The following is a 16460-nucleotide window of genomic DNA, read 5'->3' on the forward strand; positions in this document are numbered from 1 at the left end:
CCAAACATTAGTTAGCCATTTTTCATTTTATTCCCACCTTTTTTTGTGGACAGACAAAGGCAGAGAGGGAGCATGTGTTACCATCTTTTACTTACTAAAGAGGTAGAAATCCAGGGATGACCTTGGCCAATATATGAGTTAAACAATATGTTGTTAAATCCTTGATATAAAACTCAAAGGAGGAGTAAAAAGAGTAGGCCAAGAGCACTGTTGCTCCTACTTATATGTAATCTCATTAGCACAGCTGGAAGTTGTTTGAGCTGTAATAACAGAGTGACCTGGGTTTCAGTAAGCCTCGAGTTTCGCACTTCTGAAGCAATCATTGATGTGTAATTGAAGACATGATTAATGGAATGTGTGGTTTACGCCAGTCAATCAAGTCCTATCCATCCACAGTATGAAATTTAGATGGGCAAAATATGTCTTTAAAATAATGGTGCTGCTTCCGAGGAAAAAGTAATCAGTGATGACATATATATTACACACATCATTATAGTTTGAAAGGAGAAATGCCATTAGGTGTTCTGAAGCAAAAGGCAGTACCACCCTCACATAGTTGTGCTGCTCCAAATGACAGCAGGATGCAACTTTATGACAACAGCTATTCAAGTGTAACTGACAGCCTAATTTGATTTGTATTATTCATATGCATTACAACACACAACATGGCACAAAGTGCACATTCAGGGAGAGGATGGCAGTTAGGAAAAACATCTTTTCACCTGCAAACTCAGGAAATAGCGTCCTTTGAAAATCAGCAAACTATAATGAATTTTTTCCACCTATGTCGCTGTTTAAAGCAGAATCACTCTTGGCTTCCTAAATAGATGCTGTTTTGGTTCACTGATTTATTTGGTTTGATTTTTTGTTTGATTTGATTTATGTTGGTTAGCTAATACTAATGCATACTGCCCAGAGATCTCATGGAAAAAGTTTGAAGTCTTAAGCTCCATTAACATTGTTATGAGATACAGAAAGTAACTGACTTAATTGCTTCACTGATACAGATATTCATATACCAAGGCCCACTATCAGCATTTCTTAATCCAGAACAAGGGAGGTAGCATGGAGTAACAGAAATATAGGAATTAATGAATACTCAGAAATTATGTGTCTTGGACTATTAATACTTACAGTAACAGAGTCACAGAAAACAACAGTCATGAACCAGCACTGACCCAAGTCAGCTGAGCAGAGCACCACATCAACAAATTATAGTGCTCCAGGGCCTAAGCTGCCTCTGCTTCCCCCTTCCTCCCCTCCAAAACTGACTGTGACTCCTCTGACTCATCTGCCACAGCACAGTGTGAACCACAGTAGATAATCAGAAGCCAGCTACACGTATCTGAATAAGCCACACTGAACAATTACAGTCAGGGTGCAAGCCTGACAAACATTAAGTCAATGATATTGTCTATTTCTTTATCCTAATGAAGACTTACAATTTCTGCCATGCTGTAACACCTGTTATAAAATCCTTGACTAATAGCATTCAAGATGTTAAAGGGTCTGTAGTATTCTATGGCTTTCAGATTATAGGCAAACAACACAGAGAAAAGCGCCAAGAATGTTTTTAAAGGGTACTTTTATTAGTGTTAGATTTTTAATTAGCATAGAATGACAAATGCTTCCTCTAAGCATCCATTACACTAGTCATGAAAGTTGATTCAAGTCATTTTCACTTACAAACCCACGTGATCGGTCTTTCAAAACTTTCTTCCTTTTCAGTTCTATGACAAGGTTTACATGTTCTAAGATAAAGTTAACATGTGCTTTTTATAAACAGCTAGCATAAAAAGATTCTCTGCTTACCTTAACATGATCAAAAACCCATAGGTCAAGCTTGGCTGCATCTTGTGCTCCAAAGTCTTCACTTTCTGCTGTGTAACAAAATGTATAAACGTGATCTCCAGTAGCACCTGCAAAAACAATATAGGTGGCATATGAGATAAAAGGGTTTTTTTCTCTTTTCATAGTCAAAAATACTTTTATGCATAGGAGTAAAAACTTATCAGGAATTATAATCCTTATTTTAAACTTTCTCATAATTTATGGTTTTTTGAAACCTGCATACCATTTTACCTTATTAGGTTATCAGCATCTCAGAGGAAGGAGGAGCAATGTTATCAAGTATGCTCAGGTGAGGAAATAAAGTATGGAATGCAGTTAGGAGTAAAACAAATCCCAGTTCAAGCAAATTAAACAGAATTTCATTTTGAAACAAAGAATTTCACCAGGAAACTTCTAACCAAGGAAAATACATATTTAGAGCTTCCTTTAAACATGTGTTTTGGGGGAAGACTGAGAAAAATATACTCAGCTTTTGGTTTTTCAACTGAATCATACAAGACAATGCCATATCTCTTAGGTCTTTTACATAGGAAAACACCCTATATGACATATAATAAAGGCATCAGAAGGCTTCTTACATATCAATTCTAGTTATCAAAAGCCCAGTGGACAACTTCAAGAAGACAATGTTCAAAGTCTGCATCTTTAAAACTTGCATCCAAAATAGAAAATGGAGAACTACTGACTCACAAAGTACAACACGAGGGCTACTGATGTGCAAACACAGCATCTAGACAAGCTGCTTTCATTCTCAACTCACTGTGAAGGGAGCAAAGCAGAGAAAGGCAGAGAGGCAGGGGGGGAAACCTAGAAGAAAGTAAACTTTAGAGATCTGAAGGTAGGTGAAGTTTAATTAAATAACTCAGTCAACGGCAGAGCTGTTACAGCTCAGGGATGCCATTTATGCTGTGACAGCGTAAACTCCCAGAGGGTGAAGTGCTCTTCAATCGGACGATGACCAGCAAGAATATAACCGATTTGCTGGATGTCACAATTATATAATGCCGTTGTGTAAGCTTCCAGGCTTGTGAATGAAATAACATCCCAGTATAAGGGAGCTGCTTAGCCAAGATTATGTGCAAACCCACCCAAAGGGATGCAGGTATTTCAGGCCAGGAAGATGAAAGCTGGCACAGATTTTCTGGTGCAGCTCTCCCCTGCGCCCCAGGAGATGTTACAACTACTTATAACACAGAACACTTGCTGCAGTTCTCAGTCTGAAAGAAAAGGAAGAAAATACTGCCAGGCATTAAAATATGAATTCAGGAGTTCCAGCTGGCAGATAAATGAGATCAAAAGAAAAAATAAGTCCTGTCCAACACTACCTAAGAGGATAGAATGCTGTAGTGTTTTTCCACAATGTCACAGTAAACCCAAGAAGACCTTCTTTGAGAAGTGCCACACAAAAGAAGCCAAATGACAGTCTGCAGACAAGCACAGAGTCTGCAGACCAAGCAAAGAAACACATCTACTTCTTACTCATTTCTAACTTCTACCAGAGCAAAACAAAACAACCCACCCAACCCTGCACTGCTATACAGATAAACAGTAGCAAAGTCAAGTCATACTAGGAAGGTTTTGGAGTGCCTGCATAGCTTATATTATAAGCATTTCTTCTTTTTTTTTAATAAGAAATCCTACTATGCAAAATGTTAGGAAATACTATTTTGTTTCTGTTATTTGAGAGGTGGCAGGTGACAGTACACGAACACTTATCTTTAAGGCTGGGGATGAGGAAGCAAAGACGGGATAGAGAAGTAGAAGGAAGCCAGGGATGAAAACATCCTTTAAAAGCGAGCACAGAGCTCTACTGGATTTGATGAAGCCGTTACACTACAGGAAATAACTGGAGGTGCCAGAAACACTCAAACCAGTTACCGCCTATTCCTTTTGCTCTTTTGTCTGGCACTTTATCTCATCCTCAGCATCAATATCCAAATATGAGGATCATGGACCAAATTATCACCCCCTTACTAAGATTTACATCCCATGGAAAGCAAAGCTGTCACTGCCAGTGGGGCAGTCCTGTGTCTGACAAGCTTTTCATGGGTCAGAGTCCAGACCAGTAGGAGACTTTGCTAGCAAATTTTGCAGGCACAAAAGAGGGGAAAGAAGAATGAATCCACAAGGACAGTCAGACACTGAGCTGGACAGAGTGTGGGCATCAGAGAGCTGTCATCAAACACAACCATGTGAGGAACGTGAGAAATTGTGTGTTGTTTAGCACCAAGGAATTAAAACATGAGATCAAGAGGTCTGTCTGTCCAGAATAACCCCAACAATGGTTTGTCCCAGTTGTCCCCATGGTCTTGATGATACCCTTCTTCATACTGAATTTAAACAATGACTCTAGTATTTCTGGAAGCTTCCAAGAAAGAGAAAGGGAACCTGTGGAACAAATGGCAATGTGGGTGCAACAGACTAGCATCTAATTCCCTTAAGAGAAGCAACAGTCTCAGTTCCTTTTTCAATGTGACATTTAATACTCTAGATTATACTCCAATCCAGAACCATGACAAGAGTACAGTACTGGACTTTTCAGGTCAAGCCTCAAATTCTGGCAAATATAGAAGAGAAACTCAAAGTTTTAAGGAGCATTCTGGAAAAAAATAGGTTTTTTCAAAGCACATTATTTTCAGATAATTTCAAGGGTATAATCTAAAAGCATCATAGAAAATAAGGTAAAAATTAGCACACTGAACTTGCATATCTTAAATGAGTTTAAGTATTAGAAACAAACACCTTCAAACATTTTCTCAAACTAAAACACTAATCAGGCAGTCATTAAGACTTTGACAGATTTAGATTTCATGCATATCTATAGTGGTATTGAAAGAAATCTGTGAGTATTTTATATACCTTCTCTATAGAACCCTCAACCATTTCCTTGAAAGATTTATTACCAAAAAAGTACCTAGGGAATAGAGAAAATTACAGGAAACAAAAGACTTTCCTATCCTTCCCAAAAAGAAGTAGTTGCTATATAGTCTTTATTCATCATCCAATGGAAATCGTGAAATAGTTAATAAAATTCTGAACATTTTGGCATGATAAAAGACACATAAGAAGAGTCCTATGACCTCATCAATTTCCAACATAAAAAGGAGAGAAATTAAGCTACGCTCCCCTATGTCCCTCTTGGCTTTTTTGTAAAAGTAAAGTTAAAGAACAAACACTTGATTTCATTCCCTTTTGTATTCTAAACCTTTCCTCCTTGAAAGAAGAAAAATATCTTCTTCTAGGTAAAAGAAGTTAATCTATCTCTCTATCATGAGAAACTATGATACATTTTCCCACACAGCCACTACTTCTCAGATACATTGCTGCACTAAACCTTTGCCAACTTTGGGGGATTTCCCTCCCCCCTGCAAAAGGAAGTTCCATTGTTGATACCACTCAGAACAAGACTTATTGAAAGTATTATCCTTGCACATCTCTACAGATAACATCAAAGCTGCTCCCAGGTCCTCTGCTTATCTTCTTACTCAAACAAAACCAGTAGAAAGACAAGGCTCTGGGAAACTCTTGAATTCCCCAAATATTTTCCCAAGAACATATCCCCAAAAATATAAATAATCTGTGCAAGGGCAGCTACCTTTCCCTTCTTCCCAGCTGCCACGACACGATTTCCAAATACAAGCTGTAATCTGAGGTCATGGGAAATTATCAGGAGATATTTTTACAGTGAACCATAAATTTATGAGGCTCAAGCAAAGAACAGAAAAGAGATATGTGGGGGGAATATCAGGATGAGAAAGGGAAGAGACATGAGTTCAGAAAAAGTTCAAGAATCATCACGAGAAATACAGTGTACATTTTTTCTAAACCAATATTATATTCCACTCCTATTCTGCCTATCCTGTTTTTCTAATTTGTCAATACCAATTCTTAGAACAGAACTGCAGCATATGCCTGTAGCTCATCTCTTTTTCACTTCAATCTGTTTATTCTGAGAGAATGCAAAAGGGCATATATGCCCTCATACCAACAATATTAAACTTTTAGTTGTTTGAAGTGTTGCTCCTCAATCTCTGCACACTCAAAGACCAATTGGGTTGACAAGACTTTAATACACCGCATACCATGGGCAGAAGACCTCAGCTTCAGAAATAGCACCAGCAAGTTCCTGCTTTCATGCAGTTCTTCCATTTACATATTATTGTTCAGAGTAGAAGCAGGATAAACCACAATAAGCTACTTCTACAGCTCAGACACTCGAAAAGCATGGCTGCAGTTCTATCTCCCAAATCAGTGGGAGCTGCAGGCATAGGAAGAAAATTCCCAGCTGCATGCTTGCAAACAAGAGCTTTAAACCTCAGCCAAAGAAAAAAATACTAGGTCCTTGTAATTTAAGGTGTGCTTCTTTTAGTATGCTGACAGAATTAGGTAACAGATTTAAACAGATGACTAATAAATACAGATATCTTCATTAAAAGCTTGCTTCTTTACCTCCACCTCCTCTTGAATTCACAAACTAGAAACCACGTATAGAATACACACAAATACACAAACTGGAAATATGTCATTCACCTTCTTCTCTAACTCAAAATTTTTAAGTGTCTCTGTTTTACTAACTGATAACTATGTGTTAAAGATTCATAAAATTTAAGTCTTACCTTTTGCAAACATTGGCAAAATATCTGGGCTTCCCCAACTCCAGGTATATTTACTTTCATTGAAAACAGAGTCAAATTCCACTGGATTCTCCTTCCATCCTGTTAAACAAATACACCTGGATTTAAATGTGGTTGCCAGAAGATCTCACTGACAAGACTGATAGTCCATGCAAAATGTTGTTTGGGTTATTTTTAATAAGTTTCCTTTATATTATTGCACAATGAACTCCAATTTGTGAATCTTAGCTTTAATTCCTTTTCAACCTCTATTATAATTAGTCCCCCTCTCATTAAGAAGTGAGCTGAAAACCTAAGCCAATCTCATTATGCAGGGATTCAAACAGGCCAAACACACAGCCGATTTACCTTCTAAACAGCTAAAATTCTCCTGAATTCTAAATCCCCTGTTGTCTGAACTCAGCTTTTGGCATTTCAGGCAATAAATTACACACTCATATCATATTTCCAGCAGTCACACACTCATCACGATACAACCTTCAAGATCTTCTCTTTCCACAAAAAGGGAGCTGGCAGAAATACATAGATGCTCTTAACAACAATTCCTGCCAATCCTGCATTTGTAGTAGTTGTCAGAAGGAAGAAGCTTTTGATTAGGAACATGGACAAGACCAAGTAACTCCTCTCTACTCCTCTGTCCAAAACCAACACACATAAGCAGTGTTCAGGCCTGGAAGCCTGGGGGAAGGCAGAGGACCACACAAAAGACTAAGACACTAACACTGTTCCCCATAATTAAGCCCCAAGCATGCAGTGACAGCCAGCTAGACAAAATACATACTTGGGACTTTTGCTTTATTTTGCTCCTGATTCTCCAACTCAAGACAGCAACAGTTCAGCTAAGACACTGCAGTACCTTTCTTGTTTGCAACATCTACTTAGCCACCTCCTATTACATCCCAAATGATAATTAAAAATTCTGTTATATGAAGAGGTAAGGCCATTAAGGTACTTCTGCTTCTAGGGTGCTAAATTTTACCGTGTTATAGAACGTTAACATAGGTAAGCTATTATCATAGCTATCAATATTAAGAGTGGAAAATCCATCCAAAATTACTATTTTCCACACAATGTTGGTATACAAACCACTATGCAGGTATTTATTAATTCATCATCTAGAAGCCTAGCACATCACTGAAAACACCTTATCTCAGAGGACTGCGTTCAAAGCTTTAGGACAAGAATACCTTTAGCAACAGCACTGACATCTTCATAAAATCCAGCTATAAGTGCAACGTGCCCCGGCCTGGATTCTGTCGGGACCCGGGTATGAGAGATTCCCCAGCTGCCATTGTTCTCTAGAATACCCCTGAAAACAGGATACAAGGCAGTTAATGCTCATGACTTCTTGAAAGCACAACAAATTGCAAATAAAAAGAGTACAGGTAGATGAGAATCAGGAAATGCACAAAAAAAACCTCCAAAAGAACCCCCAAAAAACCCCCAGAACACAGACTAAACCAGATTTTCACTACCACCTGCTGTGCAGTAAAACAAGCAGAACATTAACCTGCAAGTAGTTCTATATTATGACACCCCACAGAGAACATTACTATTGTGGCCCATCACCACTGCAAACAGATGAGTTGCTGGTGTTGTAAGACACTTCAAATTAACATACTATTTTTTTCTGCTGTTTTCCACTTTAGCTTACTTCCCCCCGATAGATTGTTTCTGCCTGCTGCTGCTTTTCTTTGTTCTTTCCATTTTGCTTGAAAGTGTCTAGTTAAATCTTACTCATTAAATATGCTCAAATATAATCAGTTCTTGTGACCATGTCTGCCTTTTTCTGTGCTGAATAGCAGAAGCCAGCATCAAGAGAATCTGAACCGCATGAAAATTTAAGCTGCAAATAATTTTGGCAACAAGAAGAAAATTTAAGTAAACCTTGTATCTTCTGTAATTACACCAAAGTGAAGGAGAATACCTTCTCACCACACATACAGAAATAGATCAAATTGTCTAGGGTTTATGCAGAAACAATAGTTACAACAGATAAAAAGCAAAGAAAACAGGGACAAAACCCAAGCGTAAGAAATAGCCTCATAAACTATTCCTGTCTGCTGAAGATATGAACAGCTGGGGCCTGTCGGACAGCAAGTGGTGAGCACTACCATATGCTGTTTTCTTGTCTCCATCTTCTGGAAGAAGAGGAAGATTCAGCTTACTGTCAGAGCAAAGGGAGAAAGAAAACCAAACACACCCTGACACTCCTTATACTGATTTTTAGGATAAAACAGCAGAATCTTCTGAACAAATTCAAAGCAGTTTTTAACAGACAAATTACTGGAAAATTGTACTTTTGTTATTCATGATATAAGATAAAAAATTGGCTATATTCTTATCAGATGTATTTTAGCCCAAGTAAATTCTAATTTCATGCTTTTTAACTTTGCTTTTAATAGAGATTTTATATGACTGTTAGTTACAAGACCTCTATACTCAGCTGTAAATATATTTTTCACTAATGAAGTAAAAATCAAACTACAGCCTAAAATTTCAGGCTCTACTCTAAGGTTGCAGCATTCATGGTTTGCTTGTGCTTTTTTAATCTTATTTTAGACCTCACATTCTCATGGCCTAATTGAAAGCTCACAGAACTGCTTGGAATACCCCTAATACTAGTGAGAAATATAAAAGCACATAGAGACATAGCACTCTGGCATGTTATTTCTAGCTCTCATCTCAGCTAGGTTTTAAGGCAAGTTGTACTGAAAAAAGTGCTAATTTTTGAAAACAGAATTTAAATATTACTTGAAGTGGTTTCCAATTTATTCTCACTAAAGACTGATCAGGATGTATTGCACTAGTATTCAAGGAAAATTTAAAACAAAAATAAAACATGTGCAGCTATTGTCATACTTCATTGTCACAACAGGTAGGAAATTGTTTTAAATAGAATTTGATTTCTATTGAATTGAAAAGTAATCCTCTACCTTTGCTTTTGTGGGACTGTTGTCAACAAGAGGATTGACTTCAGGATCTCAAGTCAACAATAATACATACCAAGCAAAAAGATGATTGATAGATAGATAGATAGATAGATAGATAGATAGACAGATAGATAAAAATATAGCCAGATATCATAATTTACCTATTCAGAATTAATTTAGCTATTTTGAATCATTTCAAAGCCTTTTACTCAGAAGAACCACTGAAAAAAAATTAATTTCCTTGACAGTATAAACATTAGCTACCCATAATAACAATGATAAATATTAATATGATAGAGTAATATGGCTGAAACATGACAGGCAAGGAAGAAAACATCTTCCCTGAAATCACCACCACAGCAATTCAGACCGCCTACTATTCCTCACAGCTATCACAACACTGCTGAAAAACAGATTTTTCAAGAATATTTGTAAAAGACTAGATACTTGGCATATATCATCTAGCAATCTGCTTCAAGCCTAATGGATATTTATTTTTAATTTCATGTACCTAATAAAGTTTTGCTTCTATTTATAGCACATTGCTACAAGAAGGGTTCTTGCTCCTTTAAAGACAATCTTACCACATTAACAACACAGTAGTTCCCCAAGTGCTCCACCTGGATAAGATTAGTAATCTGGATGTCATGTTGCCTACTACTATGAAGTGGATAAGGGACTGAACACTTACGAATGAATGTGCACAAAAAGTAAACTTGATATTAAATTGCATTATATTATTGGAATTAATATTATTAATATTATTGGAAAAGGAATGCTCAGACAGCAATAACTTGGCAGAATAAAAAAGGAAACACTTCCAGAAACCAACATCTTATCTTGTCAACTTGTTTACAATGTTAACTTATGTAAGTTATGTAACTTAAAGGTTTGGTGACAAAACACTGAGCCTCTTGATTCGAAATTGCGGAAGCTCATGCAATGGATCTGAAGATACGCTCTGGGCTCCACATTTCAGAAAGTGTGACATGCCACATGTTTTTTCTTGTCATCCTCTCTCACACAAACACGTTCACACTCAGGTACTTCCATGCAGAATGAGAGACGAGAAAAATACAGATGGCACTTCAAACCTCTACTGGCATTTTCTTCCACTCAGTGACCTGCCAGCATCTTCGCTTGTTACAAGACAGTTCTTCCCCATTCACCCATGTACCTTCAGCACTGGTGACAATGTTTTACTTCTACAGACTCTGAAAGATAAAGCCTCTAACTACACGAACAAGGTGAAGCAGAGACAACAAAAGTGCCAACTTTCCAGCATTAGACTAGCCAACACATGGTTTAACTTTTTTCTAGATAGGCATAATAATGCTGAATGGCTTGAACTTAAAAACTCAAATCCTTTAACGGTAAAAATACCCACTCTAACTCTTTCCTGGACACCACCCACCACTGCTCCTACTGATGGGGACATTTCAGCATTCACACCTTGATGGTGTTGGTTGATGATGGAAAAGACCAACAGTTTTACTGCTAAGAAAAGAAACTGTTCTGAAGTAAGTGTGAAGTCCACTGCTAAAAGACAAGTCCCACTGATGTGTCAGACATCTGCCAGTGGCAGAGAGCACTTTATAAAAACAGTAACAACAGCAGAAGCAGGTATAACTAAGCTCATATAAGCTGGTGAGTACTGCAGCAAGGACCCCTCAGATTTCTTTACTACTTTTGCAGTAGCGGACTGCAAAAGCCCTAGCAGCTTCAGATGTTTGATTATTTGGGTTTGCTCTGATATTCAAGCCAGACCAGTGCTATTACACAAAAGTAGTCTTATTTAATACTGTCTTTCTTTTTAGGCTAAGAAATTAATTGTCTTATAATCAAATAATTATCTCAGTAAAAGGAAACGGGGAAAGTTAATGAAAATTGGTTCTAAGCACGCAAGGCTATGACTTTTTGGTAGGATTTATTTTTCACAACCTTAAACCAAATCACCCCCTTAAGCAATCAGACACACAATAGGGAGCACAAGGAAGGCAGCAAGGTCAGGCATGCAGGAAGGGTGGAATAAAGAGGAGGTGGCAGCCTGCTGTTAGATCCATTCAGGACATCTCTTAATCACTCCTTGAAAAGCTTAAGAGTTAGAAGACAAGCACGTTAATGAACTACTACTCTTAAACTGAACATCCAGGAAGCAGTTAAATTAACGCCTGTCAGGCTTCAGAATTGACACCATGCTGATGTGAATGGAGAAAGTTCACACTCCTCTCAGTTACTGCCTATCTGTAGTGTGCAGGAGACAATATTGACTCAATTTACAGTGCTCCTGCTTTAGCAGCTTTCCTGACAAGGGACACCAACTCAAACTCACACAGAGTGTAACTCTAATTTAAAGTTTGTCACTTCAAAGGCAGAGGGAAAGCAGTATTCAAGCCACCGCAGCTGCCGTCATTCTTCTTGTTCTCTTTTTGACATTACACAGAGTTGCCCTCAGAAGCGAAATCTCGTGGATCAGTAGAGTTTTCAGATGGACTTACCGCAGGTAAGGTGCCTGGGGTGTGCCATTGCTGTTCAATTCATAGAGCGAATCTGCTCGCAGACCATCAGCAACAAAGAGTACAAGACGTTTTGCTGGAGGTGGCAGTGGAGTCTGCTGAGGGGTCATTCCATGGACCAGGGGAGAGCTGAAGTAGATGTCAAAAATGGAGACCAAGAACACACAATGCACAAGGAGACCAGCGAGTATGAAGACTGGTATTTTCATGGCAACAGCTGGCTGACAAAGGCAAAGTCCAACACTAAGAAGGAGTGAGAAAAATAAAGTCAGGCAGATGAGACTTATCAGAATCAGTATTTATTTCAGTTGTTATGGAATGTGAGTACAACATTAGCAGTCATCACCCAGGATCCACAATCAGTTTCTGTTTCCAACAAGCTTTTTCCCCAGAAGTTTTGGTCAAAAGCCACTGCATGACTAATTCAGATTTTCAGAGAGCCATTACGTCTCAGCAACTCATCTCTGGTTTTTACTGGTTTATTAGATGGCTTCAAAGGACCACTAAATCAAGTCAGTTTGTTTTGTGACCTACATCAGTGACAGAAGACTCAGACAACACAAAGTCTCCATGAACATACTACCCTCTACTGGCTAGTTGCACAACAGAGTTGAAGTCTGTTCAGGCAAATGCGAGCCAGACAGTTAGAGAAAGCCATCCTATAGCAAACATCCATCCAATACTGCTTTTCTTCCCAAGTTTGCTATCAAATCTGGGCTCGTTATATTTTGCCTAGAAACAGAAACCTTCTTCTAAAAAGGACAAAGACACTGTCCTGAAAGCAGAACACTATTCCTCTTCTAAAACAGGTGACAAAAGCACAACAGCTGCAGAATTATGTTTCAGGGATAATTATATTCCCTTTCTGAATGTTTGTTTGGGTTTTTTTCTGCCCTGTCATCCTCTGATGTCAGATTAGGGATACAAATATGCTTAATAACAGGTTCGCTGGAAATGTACATGTTTGCCAAGTGTACTGTGGGGTTCGGGCGATGCCTACTGAAGGTAAATATGTATATTGGCTCAGGTAAGTGTGAGATTTAAGCTGGAACAAGGCTTAGTTCTGACAAAGTACTGTTAGTGCCGTCCAAGCTGCTAACTTAGTTATTTAAATATCAGCTAATTATCAACCTTAACAAAACAGTACCTCCACTCATCAATTTAGAAACATATGTTCCTAACAGCCTGGAAGGTTCAGATTACCTGTGTATATACACACCTCTCTCTAAAAGAAACACTTTGTCAAGAATCAAGTTAGTGCTTCTAAATGACAGTATACATATTATCTTGTTACTTACAGAATTCCAGTGGCTGAACAGGCACAGACAGCCACCATATGGTAAGACTATTACTTTTATCAAATAAGGATAAAAGGCTTCAATACCAAATTAACTTTAATTCTGACCAAAACTCTGAAAGATTATTTTTAAAATAATTTTTTTGGTAAAGGTCAGGAAAGCTAGAGGAAAAAAGAACATACTAATAAAGATTTGAAAGTTAATATATAATATTACTTGCTAATCAAAAGAAAGTTCAGATCTTTATACAACTTAACCATAACTTCTAATTTCACCCATTTTCCTTACTGAAACACAGATGCAACAACTCCAACCCTAATTCGAAACACTTCTATAGTAATTTCTCATTTGAGAGTTTTGGAGGGAAAACCACATAACAAAATAGAGATAACTTAATACAACATCTCAAAGAGACATGCAGTAGTCACATTTAAGTGATCAAACAAAAACTTTTTGTTAATCAGGATCTTACATGCTTCTATGTCTACAAGTGAGATTCCAAGAGAGACTTGGGATATCTGTAAATATAATTTTGTTTATTTTTAAGCATTCAGGGTTCCTGCATCAATTTAAATATATGAAATCACAATCACAGAAATACCACTAAGTTCAATGCCAGACCTCATTTTATTCAATCAGTTTTATTTTCCATAGGGCTTTTTCTTTTGATGTAGTTGTGCTTGATAAGAGAATCCAAACTATTCACGCCTTAAACTGATGAGACTAAACACCCTACTAAACAAAGCAGTAAATTCTACCAGGTACTTGTTGCATACTCCCAGTGCTACAGTTCTATAGCTTAACATATTCTATGTTCTTCTAATTAAAGTATTACTAACATAATCTGTTTTCTGCATTAGCTATTTCTCTTGGCTTTAACTCTCCCCAAGCCTCAGTCCTTGCTTGCAGCAAAAGAGTGCAGTCAACACAATTTAAATTTAATGCTGTCTTAGAATATAGTATCTATGGAATTAATTAAAAAAAAAAAAAGAAGGATACTTTCTTTTGCAACCAGTTTGACTACATTACACTAGACTATTCATCTGGGCCCAACATATCCAACTGCTCATCACCATCACGTGGTTTGCAGACAGGCAGCTCCCAGAGCTGTGCTTTTGCCACATCCCTCACAGCCGCTCCTTCTGCCTCTAGCTTAGCTTACATTGTTCCTTTAATGCATGACTTTGTGTGTTATCACTGTGACATAACATTGTGAAAAGTATTCCATCCTCAGGCTTAACAAATACTTTCCCACAGATATATAAAGGGCTTGGAAAGCTCCTAATTGCATTCAGCTGAATGTCAGAATGGCACCTTACGCCCTTTCCTAATGAAGGTCTGGCTTTCAACCTACTAAGCCACTAAGGTGTTGCAAAGGAGCACTCATCTGTGGATAGAGAGGCACCAGTGACCTTCTACACCTTTTATCTTGATTAAGTTACCACTAAACTGGGTTCTTGCCAGCCCAAAGTGCTTGAAGTTCATTTAAGACAGTTGATTTGCGAAATATATCCTCCTGAGACATCAAAAGTACCAGAGAAGAACAAAACATTTCCAGTAACTGGTTTTCAATGGAAAAGGAAGTTCTTTATCACTGCCTAGGTTCCTCTGGGACTTCCAAACCAAAGCACCCATCATATCCGTGTAGGACAAACACCCAAGACCAGCAATCTTTTTCTTCCCCCTTTGTGGTTTTGCATCACCATTTGACAGGCTAGTTTGAAGCCCAGTCTGAACCTGCCAGTCCAACATGGAATCCAGAAGCTGAACAGGATCTCAGGCGTTCTGACAGGCCTGTCAGTATTATCAGGAGCTGCAAATGGAAGCACTGGTATCAAACTCCTTGGGGCTCAATGGCCTTCTAGCATGTTTTTCTGGCTGGGAAGCAGCTAACCCAGTAAATACTGGGTGCTCAGACATTCCTCAAACCATTTTGATACAGAGAAAGCAGAGCTACCACTGTGTATGTATCTGTCCCACCAGGAAACATGCTTATCTATGTACTATTTCTCTGCGTCTCACACAAGATACAGAAAATAAACCCAGCTTCTACGGGATAATACACAACAAAAAAAAGTCCTTTAACTTTCTCCTCCCTCTGTTACAGAGGTCATAATGAGCATATTTCTCTGTACAGCCCAGTGCTTGACTGTTTAAGGCAGAAAGCTCACAAGGCATGGAAATAACAAGGATAACGATTTCAATAACAATTTCTTGCTTGTAAGGAAAAAATAACCAGGATAAAAGGGAAAAGTGGATTAAGCACTAGCTTATAAGAAAAAGTAAAAGCCAAAGCCTGTTGAGAGAAGAAAAATAGAGATGTATTAAACACACAGAATTTTGAGGATGAGGAGCCAGATGTATTTATTACTAGTGCCAAAACATCCCTGCCCTTAGGTGCCTGACCATCCAAAATGTGGATAAACAAACTGTCACTTGAAAATATATCTTACATCTTTCTGTCAAGAAAACTTAAGCCAAGTATATCTCAATATTTTTGTGTTCTGTAATATTTTCTCAGGCAATCCCTTGGCAAGTGATTTAGTGCACTACCTTCCATAGTCCTTATTTTCACAAAGCAAAACACAAACTTTGCTCAAATTTTAACTGCATTATTCTACTTAATTCTGTTAAGCCATTGCCTATTACATCAAGAGAAGCTCCTAGCCATGTAGGTAAAAAGAGTACATTGCAACCTCTTTGTCACATGCCATTTCTTTCTGTCCATCCAAATACATCAATTGTTATAACAGAATCCTAATACAGGCAGCCAAATCACCTGCTCTATAGACTCAGCCCAACTAGTAAGGTATATATCAGACTCAGATTTATTCTTTCTGCATTTTTCCCCTTCTGTCACTATCTCTTAAACTAAATACAGAGCCAATAATGATACTGTCCAACCTACAGTATGTCAGAACTTAAACTATTCCAGTAAAATAGTTTTTGTTCAAATAATTTGGAGTCAACAACACAAAGCTGGTGTGAATTCTTCAGTGAAGACCCTTTCCAGATCCTTAGCTGGAAAGTACTAAAGATCCACTAAGCTTCTCATTGCCTATTAAATGCGAGTTGTTCACATGAACAGATCAAGTAGAAAATTAGCACCGCCCTGGTGATGCCGGTGATGGGGGGGTTGGGCTTCAGCATACTTGAGAGCTTCTCACATTACTGGATGTTGTACCTGAGCAGAGATGAGACCAAGAACACACAGGGGAGCAACTGAAC

At 38.1% G+C, this 16460-nt stretch overlaps 1 protein-coding gene across 3 annotated transcripts in view; it reads right to left on the reverse strand.

Annotated features, from left to right (window-relative positions):
- Positions 1-16460, reverse strand: part of PIGN (phosphatidylinositol glycan anchor biosynthesis class N) — a 113837-nt gene that overhangs the window by 85993 nt on the left and 11384 nt on the right. For all 3 annotated transcript variants that reach the window (XR_007629752.1, XM_050321776.1, XM_050321764.1), the window contains exons 2-5: positions 11917-12177; positions 7673-7794; positions 6468-6566; positions 1813-1919 (exon numbers count right to left, since the gene is read on the reverse strand). Coding sequence is in view for 2 of the 3 variants with exons in the window: in XM_050321764.1 (XP_050177721.1) it covers positions 1813-1919; positions 6468-6566; positions 7673-7794; positions 11917-12177 (589 nt within the window). In the remaining variant the exon portion in view is untranslated. The remainder of the gene's footprint in view (positions 1-1812; positions 1920-6467; positions 6567-7672; positions 7795-11916; positions 12178-16460) is intronic.

This window comes from Myiozetetes cayanensis, unplaced genomic scaffold (genome assembly GCF_022539395.1).
Source record: "Myiozetetes cayanensis isolate MyiCay16 unplaced genomic scaffold, myiCay2020 scf1, whole genome shotgun sequence".
NCBI classification, from domain to species: domain Eukaryota; kingdom Metazoa; phylum Chordata; class Aves; order Passeriformes; family Tyrannidae; genus Myiozetetes; species Myiozetetes cayanensis.